Source organism: Motacilla alba, chromosome 2 (assembly GCF_015832195.1).
Source record: "Motacilla alba alba isolate MOTALB_02 chromosome 2, Motacilla_alba_V1.0_pri, whole genome shotgun sequence".
Taxonomy (NCBI): Eukaryota; Metazoa; Chordata; class Aves; order Passeriformes; family Motacillidae; genus Motacilla; species Motacilla alba.
Genome location: NC_052017.1, coordinates 119,864,869 through 119,884,305, shown reverse-complemented (window position 1 = coordinate 119,884,305; position 19,437 = coordinate 119,864,869). Strand labels below are relative to the sequence as shown.

Sequence of the window (19,437 nt, the reverse complement as noted above, 5' to 3'; positions counted from 1 at the left end):
CAAGCCTGACAAAGTTCAAGAAGAGTTTGGACAATGCTCTCACACATGTGGTGGAGTTCTTGGGTCTGTCTTGTCCAAGGCTGGGAGTTGGACTTGATGATCCTTGTGAGTCCCAAGTCAGAATATTGTGTGATTCTGTGAGAGGCCAGTACTGAGATCAGCCTCCCAGCTGTGGCACAGGCTGGCAGAGGATGCCACTCCTGCTTGTGACTCTGGCTACCCTGTCACCTCACAGGGGTGAGGTGAGGGAGCACTCACTTGCCCCATCCTTGTCCCCCAGCAGCCCTTAACGGCAGCAGTGGTGCAGGCATGGGCAGGATGGGACCACACTGCTGCCTTGCAGGTGGCCAGCACAGGGATATTGGAAGTAGATGATCTTAAAGGTCCTTTCCTACCCAAACCATTCCATGGAATGTGTGGCCAACTGTGTATATGTATGCGTGTGAATATATATGTATAGATATGGTATATACCTGTGCTCTCTCCGCATGTGCCTACTGAGAATAAAACGTTTGTATGCTTATAAAGTGAGTATTAACTATTAACATAGCATAAACTAATTTTTTTACAGTTCTATTTTGGCCTTAAGAAGGAAATAGATAAGGAGAAATGAAGGATATAAGTATAGCACATGGGTAGTCTGAAATTGACTTTAAATAGGCCTGACAGAACTCCGTGCTGGAATGCAGAGCTTCTTCAGCAGGCATAAAGACTATAAAGTTTTTAGTCTGCAACAGTGTTAAAGTAATTTTGTTTTCATATAGCTTGGAAAATATGTTGAGATCCAATCTAATTTCTTACTGCTGTTTACATCACTTATCACTATTTTGCACAGTTGAAGCAAATGTGTTTTGGAGTACATTCTAGCATTTCAGGAGTTCCAGTCCCTCCCAAAGATTCTCCAGTGTTTGGAGTTTTTTTCCCATAAACACTACAAATTGCAGTGGTATTATTTCTGTGTTTTGAAGGCTTCCTTTGCTTTGACATATCTGCATGAATTGGTCTTTTATTATTTTCATCTTGCCTCAAGCAGAATTAAGGACCCTATTAAAAAGTACTTATCAGAGAAGCTAGGAAAGTGGAAAAAAGAAGTCATCCACTGAAAACTCCAAGGTCCCTTATCAAAGTTTTTGCATTGTTAGTCCAGTTTAGCCCTTTAGCTGTCTTTTCTGCATAAATGGCACACTTTCAAAGTTACTGAGCTTTTTCAGATGTGTTGAATTACAGTCTTTAGTTGCATGACGGAGCTACTTCTTGGCTCAAAAACTGTAATTCCTCCTAAGTGTGACAGCACAAGTTCTTTTTTTTTTTTTTAAATCTTACTAGCAGTGCTGAGCCATCACACAAATTGAAGCAATAGACTTTAGAATGCGATATATTAAAATTCTTACAACTATGAAACATACATTTAGTTATAATAGAGGTTATATAGTATTACATGCAGTTATTTTGGAACAAAGGGGATAGAAATTGTTGAATACTCTTGATCTATGTGTATATTTTAGCATCAGCTAAAATGCTGCTCTGCTGTAATTACCTTTTCATATTAGTCAATGGCAACTGTTATGAGATATAGAATGATGGAAAAATTGAAGTAACACAACTCAAAAGTTCTTTTAAAATAACATTACTGAAATTATTCATCATATATAGAAATACAGGACAGACCACACTTCTGGTAGAATACTGAGTAAAATAACAGATTTTGGAAAATCACATCTGCCTAGAAACTACTGGCAGTAAATTTCCATTTGGTGAAGGATTTTAGTTGCAAGTATGCCAAGATTATGCAAGGATAATACCATGTAGACATTTCACAGATTTATGGGTGTTGTTCCTGAGCCAATAATACAAAAGCAATTAGATACAGTAAATTTATGAGAAGGCAAAAAAAAACATGGGTGAGGCTGGTCTGCAGTAGAAAATAGTTACAGTTCTGAAACTGTGTTTTGTCTTTCCTTGATCCTCTGGGCATGATCCTCTGGGCATGCATCTGCTGTGGTTTCAGACAGTTTGGACTTTACAGAAGTGGCAAGGCTGAATCAATGACTCCCTTGTCACATTCACAGGCTGTGTGAGTGCTGGGGAATTCCCATGGTGAGGTCTAAACACAATATTTCTGTATTTCAATAGCTTCCTTGGGAGATCTGGAGGTCTCTACCAAAGCATATGGCCCCTTTGTGGATATTGTTTCTTCCAAGTGGACAGACTTCCTTATGGAACTCTGATCAGTGGGAAGGGAAGAATTTTCTGATTAACTGACTAGGGAAAGTAAAAGAGAAAATTAGTCTCATTTGCTGGGACCTGATTAGAAGCAGGGTATTATCCAACATATATGTTCCCATTTTGCTTTTTCTAACTTAGAATTCTTGATTCAGTATTAAAGATTTCTACTGCCTTCTTGAATAAATAAATAAATAAATAAATGCATTTTATGGAATAAAATGAAAGAGCAATTTAAAAATAAATGAAAGGCTAAATTTCTCCTGTTGAGAGTACTATTGGCACTTGTAAGATATTTGTATGACTTCTGAAGCTCAAACTATAGATCTTTTTGTATGCTTTAAATACTAGGCATTTTAATGGCTCATCAAGCTAATATATGTATGAAAGAATAAAGGCTGCATTATTCTCAGTTAATGTAATGCAGTTTTAGAGGCATGTATTACAGTATTCAATATTATGAACTCAGCAGGGTCTCCTACCCTTTGCTGAGATTAATTCATACGTGGAAAGGGAACTGATAGGTGTTTTATTCCGTCCCAGCTGAAGAACTGCATATGAGACTTGAGTTAAAGACAATGTAGTTGCTACAATATCACCAGCCATGTTCATTGGCACATTCACGTCACTGAATGTCAAACCATTGTGTTGCCCTAGTCTGGGACTGGGAGTCCCTAGTCTGATGCTGCCCCTAGAAAGAGGAAAGATAAGTTGGAATGCTGTGTAGCACTGACTGTGGTCCACCTTGCATGCTACCAGAAGCTAATACTTCTCATATTTTGTCTTTACTTGATGCCTCTTGTTTTAGCAGGGACATGCTCTACCAGCCCTTATGCAAAACTCCTGATGAAATTACATGGAATTCTCCTTGGCTAAGATCATAGAATGCTTGGATTGGAAGGGACCTTAAACAACATCTAGTTGTAACCACTCGTCATGTGTAGCAGCGCCATCAACTAGGCCAGGTTGCTCAAGACCCCATCCACCTTGGTTTTGAACAATTCCAGGGATGAGGAGTCCACAGATTCTCTGGGCAACCTGTTCCAGTGCCTCACGACACTCAAAGAATTTCTTCCTAATGTCTAATCTAAACCTGCCCTCCTCGAGCTTATCACTGTTCCCTGTTTTTCTATCACTATATGCCCTTGGGAAAAGTCCCTCTCCAGGTCTCTGGTAGACACCTTTAGGTACTTGGGGTCTTCTGTAAGTTCCTTTGAGCCTTCTCCAGGCTGAAAACCCCCACTATCCCAGCCTGTCTTCATAGGAGAGGTGCTCCAGCAATGCATTTTAAGTAAATTGAGCAAATCCATAGTGTTTACATGCTTTAATCAACTTAAATTATGTTTACAAATTATCTTTTATGTAAATGAAGATTTTCTCATAAAAACACATGGTAAGAGTCCCTAAGTTACTGGCCAAATACTGGCATCTCTGGTATACTGAATAATGATTGACATTTGGCACCATTTTCTGTGGAGTTATACCTGAGATACACAATTGCAGCTCAGGCAACTATATTTCTATGAAATGCTCATTAGGGACCTCTCAGAAACTTTGCTTGTTTAGAAGTAATAATTTATTTATGTGTTTGTTCATTTTGCTAAATATGCCAGACAGTAGGAACTAACAGCTTTGCAACTGTTCCCACTGTGAAAATAAGGTCTTGGAAATACGATTCTCTGGCTCTACTGATTAGCTGAGCTTTGAATGTGTTTAGCAACCTGCAAGAAAAAGGATGAACTTGGAACAATGTTAAATACTGTGAAAATATCAAAGAGAGACACACTTTATTGTATATCTACAGAAGTGTCAGAGAAGATCAATTGTAGTGAATACCAGAAATTCTGAGATTCATTTGAATGGGTGAAGCTAAATCTGGTGCTGTTTTCAACCCATGCTTCCACATGAAGAGGAAATAATTTGCTGTTGTTTAAAAATGGGAGGTTGGTAGATTTCATTAGATTTCTAATGCTGTGTAAATAGCTATTGTGACAGACAATACCTCTGAACACATGCACAACAGCAAAGTAGTTTGCCTTGATCGCTCATCACAATGAATGTCAAATTAATTTGCAACATCAGTACACTCCTGGAATTACAATTTTATTTATTCTGAGCTCTGGATACATTGCTGACAGTCCCTGAGTTTTAATTCCGCAGAAGTCATGACTGAAATTCCAAGGAAAGAAAACATGCTGATTATACAAAAATCAATTTCATTGTTAACTGGTGAGAAACACTGAAGTGAAACTGTACTCACAGAAAGCAGAGGTAGTGGAATATTTATGCAGTGGTGCCTGTTTAAATCTGTTTCTTCTGTATTCATATTATGTGGGTGAGAATGAGATCTCAGACATGAAAAACAGTAGCTACACTTTCCTGTTATATTTTTAACACTATAAAATTGATTTTCCTTCTGTATGTACTAGGGTCTTTATTTCTTTTGATTACTGGGAATCTTATTTTGTCCTCCCCAAGAAATGCAAGTAGCTTTTGACTTAGTTTTGAAATATTTAATAGAAAATTTGGAGCTTTTCTCTCATCTTGCAAGGTAAACATGTGAAACCTGCTTGAAGTTATTAAGCAGGAGTTGCTTATGATGAAAAGGGTGGTCAGGCAAGCAGGAGTGGCTGATCATAAACCAGTGGTTGTATTGTTGCTGCTAAAAGAAACTTATTCTTTTGGACATGTAACTGTTCATACTAGAAGGAAATTATTCCAGTCTATGTATGTTTTAATTTGCTGCCAGGTATATAAGCCTTGTAACAATCCCAGTGATGGGCAGGTGTTAACACTTCCATTCTTCTGTGTCAACGGAACAGGATGTCCTGGATATGTGACTTAATTTTTTTTGTATATGAATTAGAGTTGTGATAACTATGAGATCTTTCTGCTGTGCCTTGGTGAACTGAGAAATCTCTCTTGATTGTGGCTATATCATAGCACAAATGCAAAGTATTGCAGGGTTTTGGTTTGCAGACTGAGTGGTACTAAGACAGTGCCACATTCCATATTTGCTCTATACATGTGTTTTATGTGTGTGTGTATGTACATCTGAAAGTGCTCAAGTGGTCAGCAGACTTGCCACTGGAAGATGAGTCACAGGTATAAGATTTTTCTGTTACCATCCTGCTAAAGGATTGAAGAACTGAAAACCCAGTTCCTTTTTAAGAGTGGTACAATTATGCCAGCACCTGTATATATTAAAATGAAATTATTAAATCAAAACCAGTTAGAGATTAAGTGGGAAAAAGTGGTAAATACAGACAGTTTTTTGAGTGTCTGAGGAAATGAGTTCTGCTTCTTTATGGATCTGTGTTTTTGATCATTGAATGCCTCAGTGTTTAATAAGTTAGGAATTCTTCCTGCAGTTTGAGCATTCATTGTGGCTCTTTTAACTGTGGATTGTCCAGAGTCTAACTGGACTAAAGTTCACTTTAAGCTCTTTTCCATAAGGAATGCACTAAATTGCAAAAATATCTGAAGAAGCTTTTTTAGCTTTCATTGCATGGATATGAATAATGTATTAATACTTGACAGCTGACAGCTCGCCTCTTGCCATCTAGTAGAAACAGACTGTTGTGGGGAGATATTTTGAAGAATAATGGCAAATTGCCATTTGAAAACTGCAACATAAGAGAACAAATAACTAAAAAAAAGATTTCTTTTGGAAAGGAAAACAATAGTTTCATTACCAGTGAATGACAACAGAACTCAACCTGTTTTGCAGTAGGAATACCTAAATTGTAATTTAGCAGTGATTCACAATAAATTGTCACTGTGACGATTTCCAGTTTGGGAAAATCTGTAGAATGCATGAGAATGAATGGTGAGAAATAACAAATCAAACTTATTTATAATAATGTAAAAATGTTACTGAATGGCACCATTCCCTCTGCTGCCATATGCTTGATATGTCTTTACTGTCTGCAAATAAGACATATGTTATGGTCATCATAGTTCAACATTATAAAATACTTCTTAAGACAAAAAAAGGCTTTTGTAGCAGCCTTGAGTAAACTTGTGTTCCCTCTGGGCTCCCTGATGTTAGCTAACAAAACTGAAGATAGTTTTTCCTCATCATCTGGTTAATAGTGTCTATTTTCCACTCAATGAAAATTTGCTTTCAGAGAGTCAGCAGAAACATGGTTTAAGCCTATTCAATAAATTAAGGTTTTACATGATAACCTGAATATTTGGGTTGCTTACTTTCCTAATATTTATATCTAGAAATGCTAGGGATTGTTTTTCCCTCTGAATAGATTATGGTGGGATATTTTTTGTGCTAACCTAATGCTACCTCAGTATTTTGTCAATATCATCTCTACTGACTTGCTCTATTCCTCGTCTGGCAAGAATACTTCTTTCTTTAGGACCTAATCCCAACCACATATCACTCTTGCAGGTTATCATAAAATAGTTTTCCTGCTTCCTAGCTGCATTTGTGTTCAGTCATAGGTCAAACTGCACAAATTTTCACTAGCATCAAGTCAGTTCCTTTCTTAGCCTGTTTTGGGTCTGGGATGAGATGCTGGGGTTCTTGACATTTTTTTTTGAAATGTGCTTCACAAGAAAAATAGATGGAGAGGAGAAGATGGGAAAAGGTGACATGGTTAGAACAGAAATATTTCCTAAGCTCATGGTATGATTGAAGAGGTGTTGAGCTAGGAACTACAGTGGTGTATCTTGGTGCCTTGAATTTGCTTTTTGGAAAATGCTCCCACTTTTTTTCTTCTGTGTGATTTAGTCTCCTTTCTGCACAACCAAAATCTGAAGAGGCCCAGGTCTTGGTGCAGGATGGAACCATCTGGCAGCTGGAATGTTCGTATAGAACTGCAGTTTTGCAAATACTCCTGGGTACCATGATTAGGTGTGTGGGCTGCTTGGTTACTGAATAGTATAAAACACACCAAATCCTTTCCTTAAAATGCGATTACTCACGTGAATGCCAAGAAGAGGAAATTTGGACAAGCAATAAGAAAGATGTGGGGTTTTTTTTAAAGGAAAAATAAAATTGGCAATGTGTTTGAGGTAAAATAGAAAGATGGAACAAATTTAGATTTATGTACAGTGCTGCACACTCATAGAGGGAACCCTTAGATTAAAAGCTGAAAGGGTAGAGGTTCTGCAGTACAGAACTTCTGTACACAGAATAGTGAATGGTGTATTAAGAGATGTGTAGCACAGTGAGGCTGTGAAAATAAAGTGTCTCTATGCTCTCATCAAAGGGATGGACTTGGACTTCCATTTTTGCTTCATTGCACTGCTGTTCAGATGTTGACATTAAAAAATAGCTTTCTAATTTGTAGGTGAGGGCATTATATTCCTAATTTTCTGAATGATAGAGTTGCTCTATTATAGGTGGATTTGCAGCAAAACTTTGCCTGTAAAAAAAGTTTGTTATTTTCATGAGTCATCTTAAAGGAGTAAAATAATCTCCACTATAATCTAAATTTTGTCTTACAGTTTCAAGGTGGACAAGAGACTGGTTTATCCACTACATCTGAATATTAGGCTGAGGTACCTAGGTTTGACTAGCCAAAAAAAGGATGCCAAATCTTTCCATGCTTCTGCTTTCCATCCTGCAGTCAATAATGTTTACTCACCCTTGTAAAGTCATTTGAGGCTCTGTATCTATGACAGTGTGAGTAGTAATTACCAGTAATTCTGAACAGAGAGCAAAGAAAAAGGCTTAGAATCACTACATTTCATTTTTTTATGAAAAAAGCATGGATTCTGACTTTATTTGCATAGCCAAGTGATTTATTTCTGTACACATTGTCTGTCAGAGATTCCTGTATAATTTTGTTAAGTAATGACACCTAAAGACACTATGGATAATTGCTCTGGTATATATGCAATGTTCAATGTAAAGCGGTTTCATGAAGAGAACTGAAATGAGACACAGATGATTCATTTACACATTTATTTACTATCCTGCTTATTCTATCAGACTGAAATGGAGAACAATGCATTTATTTTAAAGACATTTGACATAAATTAAACAGATATTTTGATGTTGAACAATTGTACAGACTACAACATGCATATTAATATGTAGATTGGTGCAGAAATACTTAGTTGATCAGCAAAATCTAGTATGACAAAAATAATAATCACATTTCCTTTTTTATGAAGTTAAAATGCAGCTGATATGGAAACATTGATACGAATACCACTAAATGTGAGAAGTTATTAGTCTAATGAAATCAAATGGTTAGTTGAAAAAATAAAGCTATTGTCAAAGTTTTATCTACAGAAAGAAACTAAATCAAAATGTTTCTAACAAATACAATAATAATGAAAAAAAGCATGTTTGATGCAATTACCATTGCAAAATGCCCTATTATTCCCCTGCCCCACCCCCAAATACAAACAATGCATGAAGCAAAAGCAGCATATTCTCCCACAAAATGTCTGGGGCATTTTGTAAAGGCAGATGAATGAGATTAGACAAGACTTATCACATATGCTTTTATCTCCTAGTGACAGTACTTTTAAAGAAAGATACATTATTAATAGAGCAATGTATGATGAAATGTTGCTAAATCTGTAAAACTGAACAATAGTGAAGACACTGCTATTGCCCCAAGAGAACTTGAAAAAATACTGTTGTGCTTTTTTTGTTTGCAGCATTCAGAGCATTCACAGAGGAATACAAAGTAAAGTTCATTAAACTCCATAAAACTAATAATAGTCATGCTACTGTATCTATGAAACTAACACAGTAATAACATATAAACATGAATTAGTACATATATAATTTGATATTTACAGTGATCTTAAAGCAATAGGCTATGTATTCAATGCTCAGCTTCTTTGTACACTAATCTCTCCATGTTTCAGCTTACCAGCATGGCTCCTTTGATTTTTGAAAGAGTTGTACAGCTAAAACTCTGCAGAACTCTGATAATTTAGACATATAAATCCAGAACTCTGCATCCTAGCAGAAGTACCCATGATTGTCCCCAAGAGTAGTTTTTTAAATTTCTTTTTTAATGTATTTAGTAAGGTGTTAGAAATTGTTTCTTTTGCCTGACACTATAATATATTGCTCCATCCTTCAGTTTTATACAGGCAGAATTCCCACTGGCGTTCTGCTTAAGGACTTCAAGAACAGGCATAAATGTTTTGTATTCTGAACCTTCACAGAGAGATGCTATCTGCACAAAACTCAGAGCAAAAATATCACTACAAGACTTATGTCCTCCACCTTGAAATGGTTAAAAGAAGTAAGATAAGGAATAGGCTTTTTGTTCCTTGCATTACTGTACAAGCTATGTCCCAGACATCAGAGCAACAAAGCACACAACCAAAACCTACTAGTTCCTCAGTTTAAATAAATTTCAGCTGGTGATCCAAACAGGAAGATATCTAGACAATGGAAAATCGGCACAAAATACTCAAGCTGGGCTTCTGATCCTCCATCAATGCACAACAATTTGCTTTTATTCATACCAGTATAAAGTCAGGGTTACTGGGTAAATAAGAGTTAAGTGAAATAAAGCTACTTGCAATAACTTTAATCATTTCATTCCACTGACTTTGGAGTAAGTCTAGTGCTGTCTGTACTGTCTTCATTAAAAGTAACACCATCTTTAGGGTAAATTCACTGTAGAAATATGCAGTATATAGAGTTTGGTCCAAACTACAAAACCCAACTATCCAAAGGTTATCAAGAATTTATTGCTTAAATGACTTTATGTGGGTTAACTTGGGGAATGCACTGGGAACAATTTAATCTTTGGCTACACATTGGGTTTTTTATGCTATACCACTGATAAAAATGGCAAAATTTACTTGAATAAGTGATTTATCCAAGAGCTACCTGGGCTGAAGACAGTAGCCATGGTAGAGATCTATGTCTACATTAGCAAGTTGTACAATACCAGGAGATTTGTTGAGGACAACAGTTTGTGCTGACAGTTTACACTACTGGGGTACAATTTTTTGGACTTGCTCTCATCTGGTATCAGGCCTGATGGCTTTATCCTGCCTGCAGCATAGCTGGTGCCCTCATGGAACAAATTTTCTGGTTCAACTTAACCTAAAAATAGTCCAATTTGCATGGTGCAGGATTGCTCGGTTTTGTGAACCAAAGCATGAGAAGTGGGGGTAGCTGAGAGATCCATGTCAAGAGATCTCTTCTGATTTTTTCTAAGATACCAGTGTAAACTTAACCATAGACTTCCATATTTAGAAGTGTACATTATTCCTGCTGATGCTAAATATGTATTTAAATAGTTATTTGAGTTTAAAAAATTACCCTAATGAATTTAATTACACAGACTGCTGTTAGATTCATCGTTTATTTTAATCACCAGACTACAGTCGATGTCTAAGGTAACGACAGATCACCATTCTGTTTAGTTGGTAGGTATAATTAGGATAATCATCTTTTTTTGGATTAAATGTTAGCTAATACCATGTTTTTTAGTTACTTTTAAGTAAAAAGAGCAGTAATATTTGTGTGCTACTTCCTTGTTCCACAGTGGTATTCATCAGGATCTGCATTAGGTGTCATAAAAGAAAACTAAATATAAATCAATAATAATATAGGATTAGAAAGTATCACTGCTGTTTTGGAAGAAATCTCCATTTTTCTAAGGGGTAATACTTCCTAAATATAACTCAGCATTTAAAAAAATACTGTTTAAACCTGGAACAAAATAAATACAAAGACAAGTACATCGCCCCACCTGCAGATGTCCCATGGTGTATGATCACTGAACAAGAAACCATCACACAATGCAAACAAAATTTTTTCTTTCATTTTTGCCTGCCAGTTACCTAACCTTCCTTTGTTAAGGAGACTGACAGAGGACCTGTAAAAGGTTTGGCTCCCAGAACACCTGATCTGTTTTAGAAAGCATTTCATCTGGAGTCAATGCTGAGCACCACTAATAAAACCAGGTTGGACAAAAGACAAATATTCACACTTAGACTGATGGCTCTCCTAATAGCATTTACCAGTCAACTGCTTTTAAAAAAGTTCTTGCAAGAACACTGAAAGCTCTTGTGTGAAGGACGGGTGCACTGTGGGGACATTGGAGAATTCAGGGCACTTTACAACTGGAAAACAGGGAGAAGTGACACAGTTCTTGTACCTTGGTTCAAATGCAGCATCTGGCCATTTGCACCACACTACCAAAACACTTTCCTGACAAACAAGACACTCCTGTCATCTTGTTGGGTGGGCTGCCTTCTGACCACTCCCAGCAAGAAGAGAAGATTGATATTGGGGAGGAAATGGGGAGAGATCCAAAGATCAATAAAGATACCAACACATGATATTTTTTAGGAAAGTCTTCTGAAAAATTATTACAGATCAGATATTCATGTGGCAGGAGAGTGGGTAATGGCATCACTGAACCTGTTGGTTCAAGGTTAAAATTACAATGAAGGAGTGGAATTAAATCTTTTGCTTCTGGAATTTTTACCTAATTTAGTGAGAACAAGGATTCTTTTACATGTGTTTTATTACATCTCTTTTTATACAGTACTCTAAAACATGCCCTGTTTACTTATAGTTTTCTGCCCTTCTTTGCCCCTTTGTTGTGTTTGCATTTCTTACTTGATCTGTGCTGGCTACTTAGGAAAAAAAAAGCATATTTGTTGCATTAGTTTGCTTCTAATATATGTTTTTATGATCAAAATACATATTTTATATCCAAGTGATTAAAAATAATTTGAATCAAAAAGCCAATCAGTTAAACCCTGGACATTTTTACCAGTCTGGCCATCTGCAATAGAGCGTGAAGAAGACAACTGTCTTTTTTACTGGACTACAGTTTAGAGATGAGGCTAAAGCAGTTAATCAATAAATTGAAGGTAAACCTTGAAGGAAACAGAAGCTCAGTCAACATGTAGGGGAAGAGGTCTACTTTTAAAAGAACTCATTGTTTTTCAAGGAATACAAATACATTGCCCAGTATTACCTGATAGGAAATGACTCATGGAAGCCAATTGTCATTTAGATTTAGGAGTGTTATAGGCAAAAATAAACTGTCTGTACACATTTTGGGTTACAAAATAGTGTGCTAAAAGGCTCTTCATGTCCGTTGCTCTAGTGTTAGATCAGATATCACCTCTCTAACATCACTAATGTTTGAATTTTGAGACCAATTGTGAAGTGAGGACACAGTGCATTAGATTGCTGCATTAGCACAGAGGCTTCTATAGTCTATACAATGTAGCATTAAAAGGCCTTTTGTGTTTTCATTTTAAAAAGTGTATTTTATATAAATTCGTTAGTGCAAAAACTTCCTACACCTTGTTACATTCTTTACATTACATACTTCCCCTGTAAACAGCTTTCCTGTAGGAACTTCCTTTGCAGTTTGTGCGATATATTATTCCCCCCTACCCTCTACCCCCCACCCAGATTAGGATTAATGTGACTATTACTCAAAAACTCTTCTAATTACTCTGTGAACATTTTTTAAATATGTGCATTTGGTTTCATCACTGAAAAGGAATTAAAACTTTGAATCACGATTCTGCAGTTAGTAAAAAATATAAAAAATATATCAATTGCAAAGCTATCTCCCTGAACATTCTTCATTTTCCAGTGATGTTAGGAGTCAGACCTCTTTCAGGTGCACAAAGGAGTCACTTCTTCCTGAGACTCCTTAAGTTGTTTTGACATTGCACAGTTGGCATTAGAGACTGACTCCAGAACTCAGACACATTCTCCCCCTGCTGTGGTGAATGGGTAATAAGTCCAAAATGGCTTAAAAGCTTTAGAAAACCAGAAAAATATACTTGTGTAATTTTGCATAATTTGCTGCATATCAACCCATGATGAATGAAATTATCCCGGCCTGCACTTCTTATACCTGCTGTACTGGGTAGAAAGCTATATCCAGTCCTGCAACTGCTCAAAAAGATGTTTTAATCAGGAATTATACAAGTTTGGTATTCAGAGGTGGATCCTGTATATGCAGTCAAGACTGGAAAAACCACATTTCTAAACCTGTGCTTCTGGAAATAGTTTTCAGCATAGACAAAAGTAGATAACAAATTATACCAAAAGCACTTCTAAAGCATAATCACTTTGCTTCCAGTATTTCAAAAAAATAAAACATCTGTTAATAAAGTGAATTGCATTTCTTTCAAAATAAATGTGCTTCTCTGGAAACATTTAAAATACAGCAGCAAATAAGGGCCTGGTTTTTCATCTGGTTTATATAGTTAAAGCTCCTGTTAGTTTTCATCAAGAGGGAGAGACTATTGTTCTTCTCATTAGATTTCAGTCAGTCCCTTTTCCCACCAGACTCCCATTGGTTTCAGGGGAAATTCATTTGCGCAAGAATCGAGGCCTTGACTTTATTCCTTTTGAATTTGTAGTGATTTTAATGGGCCGGCATCAGGTTTGCATGAACTTTAGCTCAGGAGAGCTTTAGGAATGAAATCTCTGTTCCTGCAATAGGTTCCCAATGGCTGGACTCCTCCCTTTCCATCAAGTGTCATAGGTCTAAGGGGCTTTTCCAAAGTGTAAGGGTCACCTGGGAGAAAAAAGCACACAGAAGGAACTTGACAGACCTCAGTCTTGCCAGAACATCACTGTCTTGAATGGGAATTTTCTGTGGATCCAGAGCATGGGACCAGGTCCCATTTGGTTTTAATCTGGACTTCAATAGTTCACTAGGATGAAAAGGCAGATCAAACAGGCCCATGTGATTTCATAAAACTGCACATAGAAAATACAAACCAACACTTCAGGCATATAAAAATTGACTGGCATTTAGTTTTAGTCACTGAAAATATCTAGAAACTAAAAAATAAATGTAGAAGAGTAAGGACTATAAAATATTAAAGATCGAAGTTTAGGGACAGTGAGACACAACATGATTGAAAAGTGTCACTCAGAATACAATATAAATACATAAAACTGAATGCAGCAACAAGTTAAAATGAACTGCAATTAAAGACAAAAAAAAAAAAATTATTGATAGAATTAATGACCAGACATTGTTTGAAAAAAAACCAAAGACATTGTATTTTCAGGTATTCAAATGACTGAAGAGACACCTCAGTATTATCTTGTTACAGAAAAAAGAAAACTGATGGAAATATAGAATTTAAAAAAAACCAAAAAAACCCACCTAAGTGATTGTGCTGTGCTCATTGTTTGGCCCAGCTACCAGGATAATATTTTGGGGCTCTTCAAACTTGCCTCTTTTCTATGTGCCAGGCTAAGTCTGTGGCATTGGCCCAGCCATTTAAGCAAAGGGCCACGTTGTAACAAAAATGGTTGTTCCTTACACTAAATGCATTAGGTGCCCGATTGTTACATATTCAAGTGACAGAAAAAGACATAAGTAAAAATTAACCTACTAACCTATGGTAAGTAGAAGCCTGCTGTTCCAAAACATGCATTGATTGGTCTAAAGTACTTTTAAGTCTTCCTTATAAAAAAACCCAAAAAACCAAAACCAAAACAAACAAACAAACAAACAAACAAACAAAAACCCCAAAAAAACCCCACCCAAACAAAAGGGAACATTTTCTAGGGCATGTCCATGTAACTGCATACATTTGCTTATGATTAGAATCCATGGACTGAATAAACTTTTTATGATTTAGGGAACTAAAGCACTCTAGAAGCTTTAAAAAATATTTTATAGCATAAGGAGCTATGGATTCTGGATAAAATAAAAATAGCCTTTTTTGAGACAGTGGTAAGATGGGTTATTCGTAATGAAGGCTTTGGTTCAGCATCTTTCTTTTACAAGGCTGGAGAGATCAGATAAATGCAAAATGCTTTAGCAGTTGTCAGTGGAATGACATTTTCCTTTGTTTAAGTAGAGTGGAAATCCTGTACTCCATTTCAGAACAGCTATGGAAGGATGGGTTGAGGCAAAGTTGGTGAGTCAAGTGGTATCTTCTGTCAGTCCAAATGATTGAACTGAAAAACACAAACAAGTTTTGGGGTATGGAAGACCTGAGGCAAATCACATGTACGTGAAGCCTTTTCTTCTCCAGCTATATGATTTATGATAACAAAGCTATCACTTTCCCCTACAAACCTTGTCTCTGATGTCCTTACACCTTAACAGCTTCAACAATATTACCATTACTGAAGTATGTGCACTGCATGGAGAACAAAAGGTAAAAGATCAAAGATCATGTAGGAGCAAATAGTGTTAAATCAAAGGAAAAATAAGAGTATGGGAAATATTTTTTTTTAATAAGGTGTAGTCTATGAGGTTGGAAACTTTTGGGTATATCTGAATAGCCATTTGGCACTATTTATTGCCACAGAAATAACTATGATTTTTAAATTTTAAAATGGAACTTTTTTCCTCAGTTATGAAATGTTGGCAATTTTCTATAAAAATATCAAATGCTTCAAGTTCTGGTCATTAAATCTTTGCTTTCCCTCACAAGATCATTAATTAAACTGACAAATGCAATAACTGAAGTTCTGCAAGTAAAAAAAAAACAAACCATCATGATTTATAGCACAGATAAACTAAAATACTGTAGTCCTTAATTAACAGATATACTCATGAGCTTTTTAACAGAAAGCAAGATACGTGAGATGCTTTAAGTAGAAGTTGCAATTTTGCAACATAAGTCTGTACAAAACCTCCAGGCAGCACGCTGTGAAGGAAGTACCTGTGTCCCAGGAAATGCTTTTTCCATAAATCCTTGTTAACAGTAACTTTCCCCCCAACCCCAAACTATTTACAAGTATATGCATTTTGCAAGCTCAAAGCACCTTATTTCACATCCTTATGAATGCATGCATTGACATTTCATCCTTTCATGTGCAAATTCTAAAATTCATTGTAACTGAGGGGAAAAAAAAAAAAGTTTGAAGAGTTCAAAACCTGTCTACAATCATTAGTGAAAGGATCAAAAATGTCAGATGTTGCAGACCACTGGCTCCTAATAAAGCTCTCTTTATTGTATTCACAATTCTTGAGTAATTTTTCCCTGTTTTTTTCAGTTTGTTACAAAAGCAGTCTTTTATTTTTTTTTAATTAAACAGTATTTAAACTAAACAACTCTTCATGCCATGCAAAAATAACATTTTATGCACTTTTGTTGAGGCTTTCCATGTTTTAGTTCATAGGCATTACTAACTGTGTTTTAAGAAAAGATATTTTTATTGCTTCTGTAACTAGTCACATGCTAGTTTCGCGTGTAGGACAATAACCAGTTTCTCCTGGACTCGAATGAATTTCTGGAGCAAATAAATGGTTTTCCATTTTGTGACCTTCTTGGTTATTGTCTGGCTTTACCTCACCCACAGCATGGTAAATGTCTTGAGTACAGTTGTGGCTCATGCTTTTGGGTGAAGAGCTGACCTGTGGCTCCCCTGGTAAATTGTTGCCATCACTGTGTTTATCCCCACAGCAATTTGTCTTGATATCCTGTTTTTTCTCATGTTTCATACCGTGTAACTCCATAAACTCTTCTTCTTCTCCAGTGTCTATTTCAGTGAAGCTCCTCCTCTCTTTTGAAGGGAAAGTGAAAATTTTTTGTTTGGGAAAGAGAGGGGATGATTTTTTAGCAGGTCCCTGACAAAGTGCAGGTGCGTCAGCACCAAGTACAGGCCGTTCACCTTGGGGAGAATTTTCTTCTAGGAGAATGGTGCTGATGTGCTGAGGGGTGGCCTGTGGGAAGTCTGCTCCTGCTGTCACTGGCAGTGGCCTTGCGGTGCTCGGTGGAGTTTGTGGAGCGCCACCTCTATTGTCTTTAAAATTAACTTTAAGAGATCTAGATTTTAATGGGTTGCTACCTTTCAGGGAGCTTTTGGGGCTTTCCATGGCAGTGTCAAAATGAAAATGACCATGTGAAACATTTTGGGACCCACTGCCATCACTGATAACAGCTCTGTTGATTGGATTATAGTCAAAGGTGACATCAGTTGGAGAAAATCCTCTGTCTTTTGCAAATGGTATAAACTGAGAACTTCTTGCTCTTTGGTTTTCTTCCAGGTTAACAGCATCAGTTGGAAATCTCATTTGCAAGTGAGAGCCAGGAAACAGAGAGAGTGGAGACCTCTCTGTTTCCGTGAAGTCAGTTGCACAACTGGCAAAGCTGTCGATACTGGATGTGCTTCTCATGTCCATTACGATGTCCGCAGGCCCCGTTGGCAACAGATCTCTCTGACCCATAACTTCTTCCATTTCTATTTCTTCTTCATAACTGGGTGGCTTTGCTGACTGGTCTTGGTAACCAGCATTAAGATTAGGCTGAGACTGGGTTTTCGTAATTTCATTATACAGCATCTCCAGTTTTTGTGCACTGAGGTGCTGTGGGCTGGAGGATGCTGCAGCATTGTTTAATTGCTCATGGGAGTCTTGTTGACTAACTTCTTGATACTTGTTCTCATAAGATTTGTTTGAGCTTGTTTCAGACATTGTCCTTCTGGCCCATTTCCAGCGACTAGGGGACAGGTGGCTGTTATCAGGTGTCTCCTTTGGACTAAGTGGTTCTCCAAGCTTTCCTGAATCTACTGCTACATCTATCATTTCCATACTGCGAGCAAAGGCATCTTTCAGATTCATGGAGACAATACTGCCATTTCTTTTAGCTCGCTCAAGTGCTTCTCTCCTCTTAATTGCCTTCTCCTGTCTTTTCTGCTCCTTATAAAACTCTGAGAAATTGTTCACAATAATTGGTATGGGCAGGGCTATGACCAGCACTCCAGCAATACAGCAAAGTCCTCCAACTATTTTCCCTAATAAGGTCTTGGGATAAATGTCACCATATCCTACAGTAGTCATAGTAATTGTTGCCCACCAGAATGATGCAGGAATACTTGTAAATTTTGTAGCATCCTCATCCTTTTCAGCAAAGAATACAAGACTTGAAAATATCATTATTCCCATGGCTAAAAATAATATCAACAAACCCAATTCATTGTAACTCCGCCTGAGTGTAAAGCCTAAAGACTGAAGGCCCGTTGAATGTCTGGCGAGCTTAAGAATCCTTAGGATCCTCATAATTCGAAATATCTGAACCACACGTCTGACGTTTTGGAACTGCAGGACACTTTTATTGGACTCTGTGAGGAAAATGGTGACATAGTACGGCAAGATAGCCAGTAAGTCAATAACATTTAATGGGCCTTTGAAGAACTTCCACTTATTTGGTGAGGACAGAAAACGCAAAAGATACTCCATGGTAAACCAAGCAATACACACAGCTTCAACGTGTGCTAGCTGAGGGTTGTCATTTGGCTGCCCAAATTCATCTATTTCTTGAAGTTCTGGCAGTGTGTTAAGAGACAAAGCAATAGTGGACAGGACGATGAACAGAATGGACACAATGGCCAAAATCTGTAAAACAAAATAAAAAAATGTTTTGGTTAGACTGATACAAGTGTGCTTGTCAGAGTTTGATTGAGTCCTTTCAAATACACGTGTCAAATAAACACAGAATGGTAGAAGCTGTTTTCGCTGCTGTATTCATTATTTTGTTTCATTGTTTTGAATTTTGCACAGAGAAAACATTAGACTCATCTTAGACATCATCAAAACCTGATTGCTTTACTGCCTGCAGTAAGCTGATTCATCTCAGAAAGCAGTCCACGACTGGTCTTACCATTTTTAAAATTACAATAGGAAATGGTATTTATCACTGCAAGTCACCAAGTGAAAGATATATAGTTCCTGCTAATGTGAAGAACACGATGAATTTTCTGCATTAATTGTAATTATGTAAAACTTTACATAGTGGAGAATTGATTTGGGAATACCATGTGTAAGACAGTAATTCAGTACTACATATTGCACACTTCTCTAGACAGGCATACATTTACAAGCTGAAAAGTCAAGAAGAAAAAGTTAAGAAGAATAAACAGGAAGCACTATTCAGGAGACTAGTCCTGCTAAATTTTCATGTCTGGACAAATTTCAGATGCGACAAGAATTGAAGGTATTGGTCCTGAATTAGGTTGAGAGCAAGATTTTAAAATGTAAGTAGTATGAAAGTGAACCGAGTTTCTCATAATTATTAAAATGTCTGAGTAGACAAAGGCTTCCAAGAAATAAAGTTTTGCTTTCTGTCTAAGGAGATAGGCTTTATAATATATTTTGTCAGTCACTTTCACAGAATCTTAGAATGACAGAATGACAGAATGATAGAAACATTAGTGTCAAAAGAGATCTCCGAGACCCTCAAGTCCAATGTTTGACTGAGCACCACCACGCCAACTAAACCAGAGCACTAAGTGCCACACCACTTTCTTGAATG

General features: G+C 36.9%; 1 protein-coding gene across 1 annotated transcript in view; it reads right to left on the bottom strand.

Moving 5' to 3' along the window:
- Window positions 1-7,633: 7,633 nt before the first annotated feature.
- Window positions 7,634-19,437, bottom strand: part of KCNB2 (potassium voltage-gated channel subfamily B member 2) — a 188,453-nt gene continuing 176,649 nt past the window's right edge. The window contains exon 3 of the mRNA XM_038130233.1: window positions 7,634-18,521. Within this exon, the coding sequence (XP_037986161.1) occupies window positions 16,359-18,521 (2,163 nt within the window). The 3' untranslated portion in view covers window positions 7,634-16,358. The remainder of the gene's footprint in view (window positions 18,522-19,437) is intronic.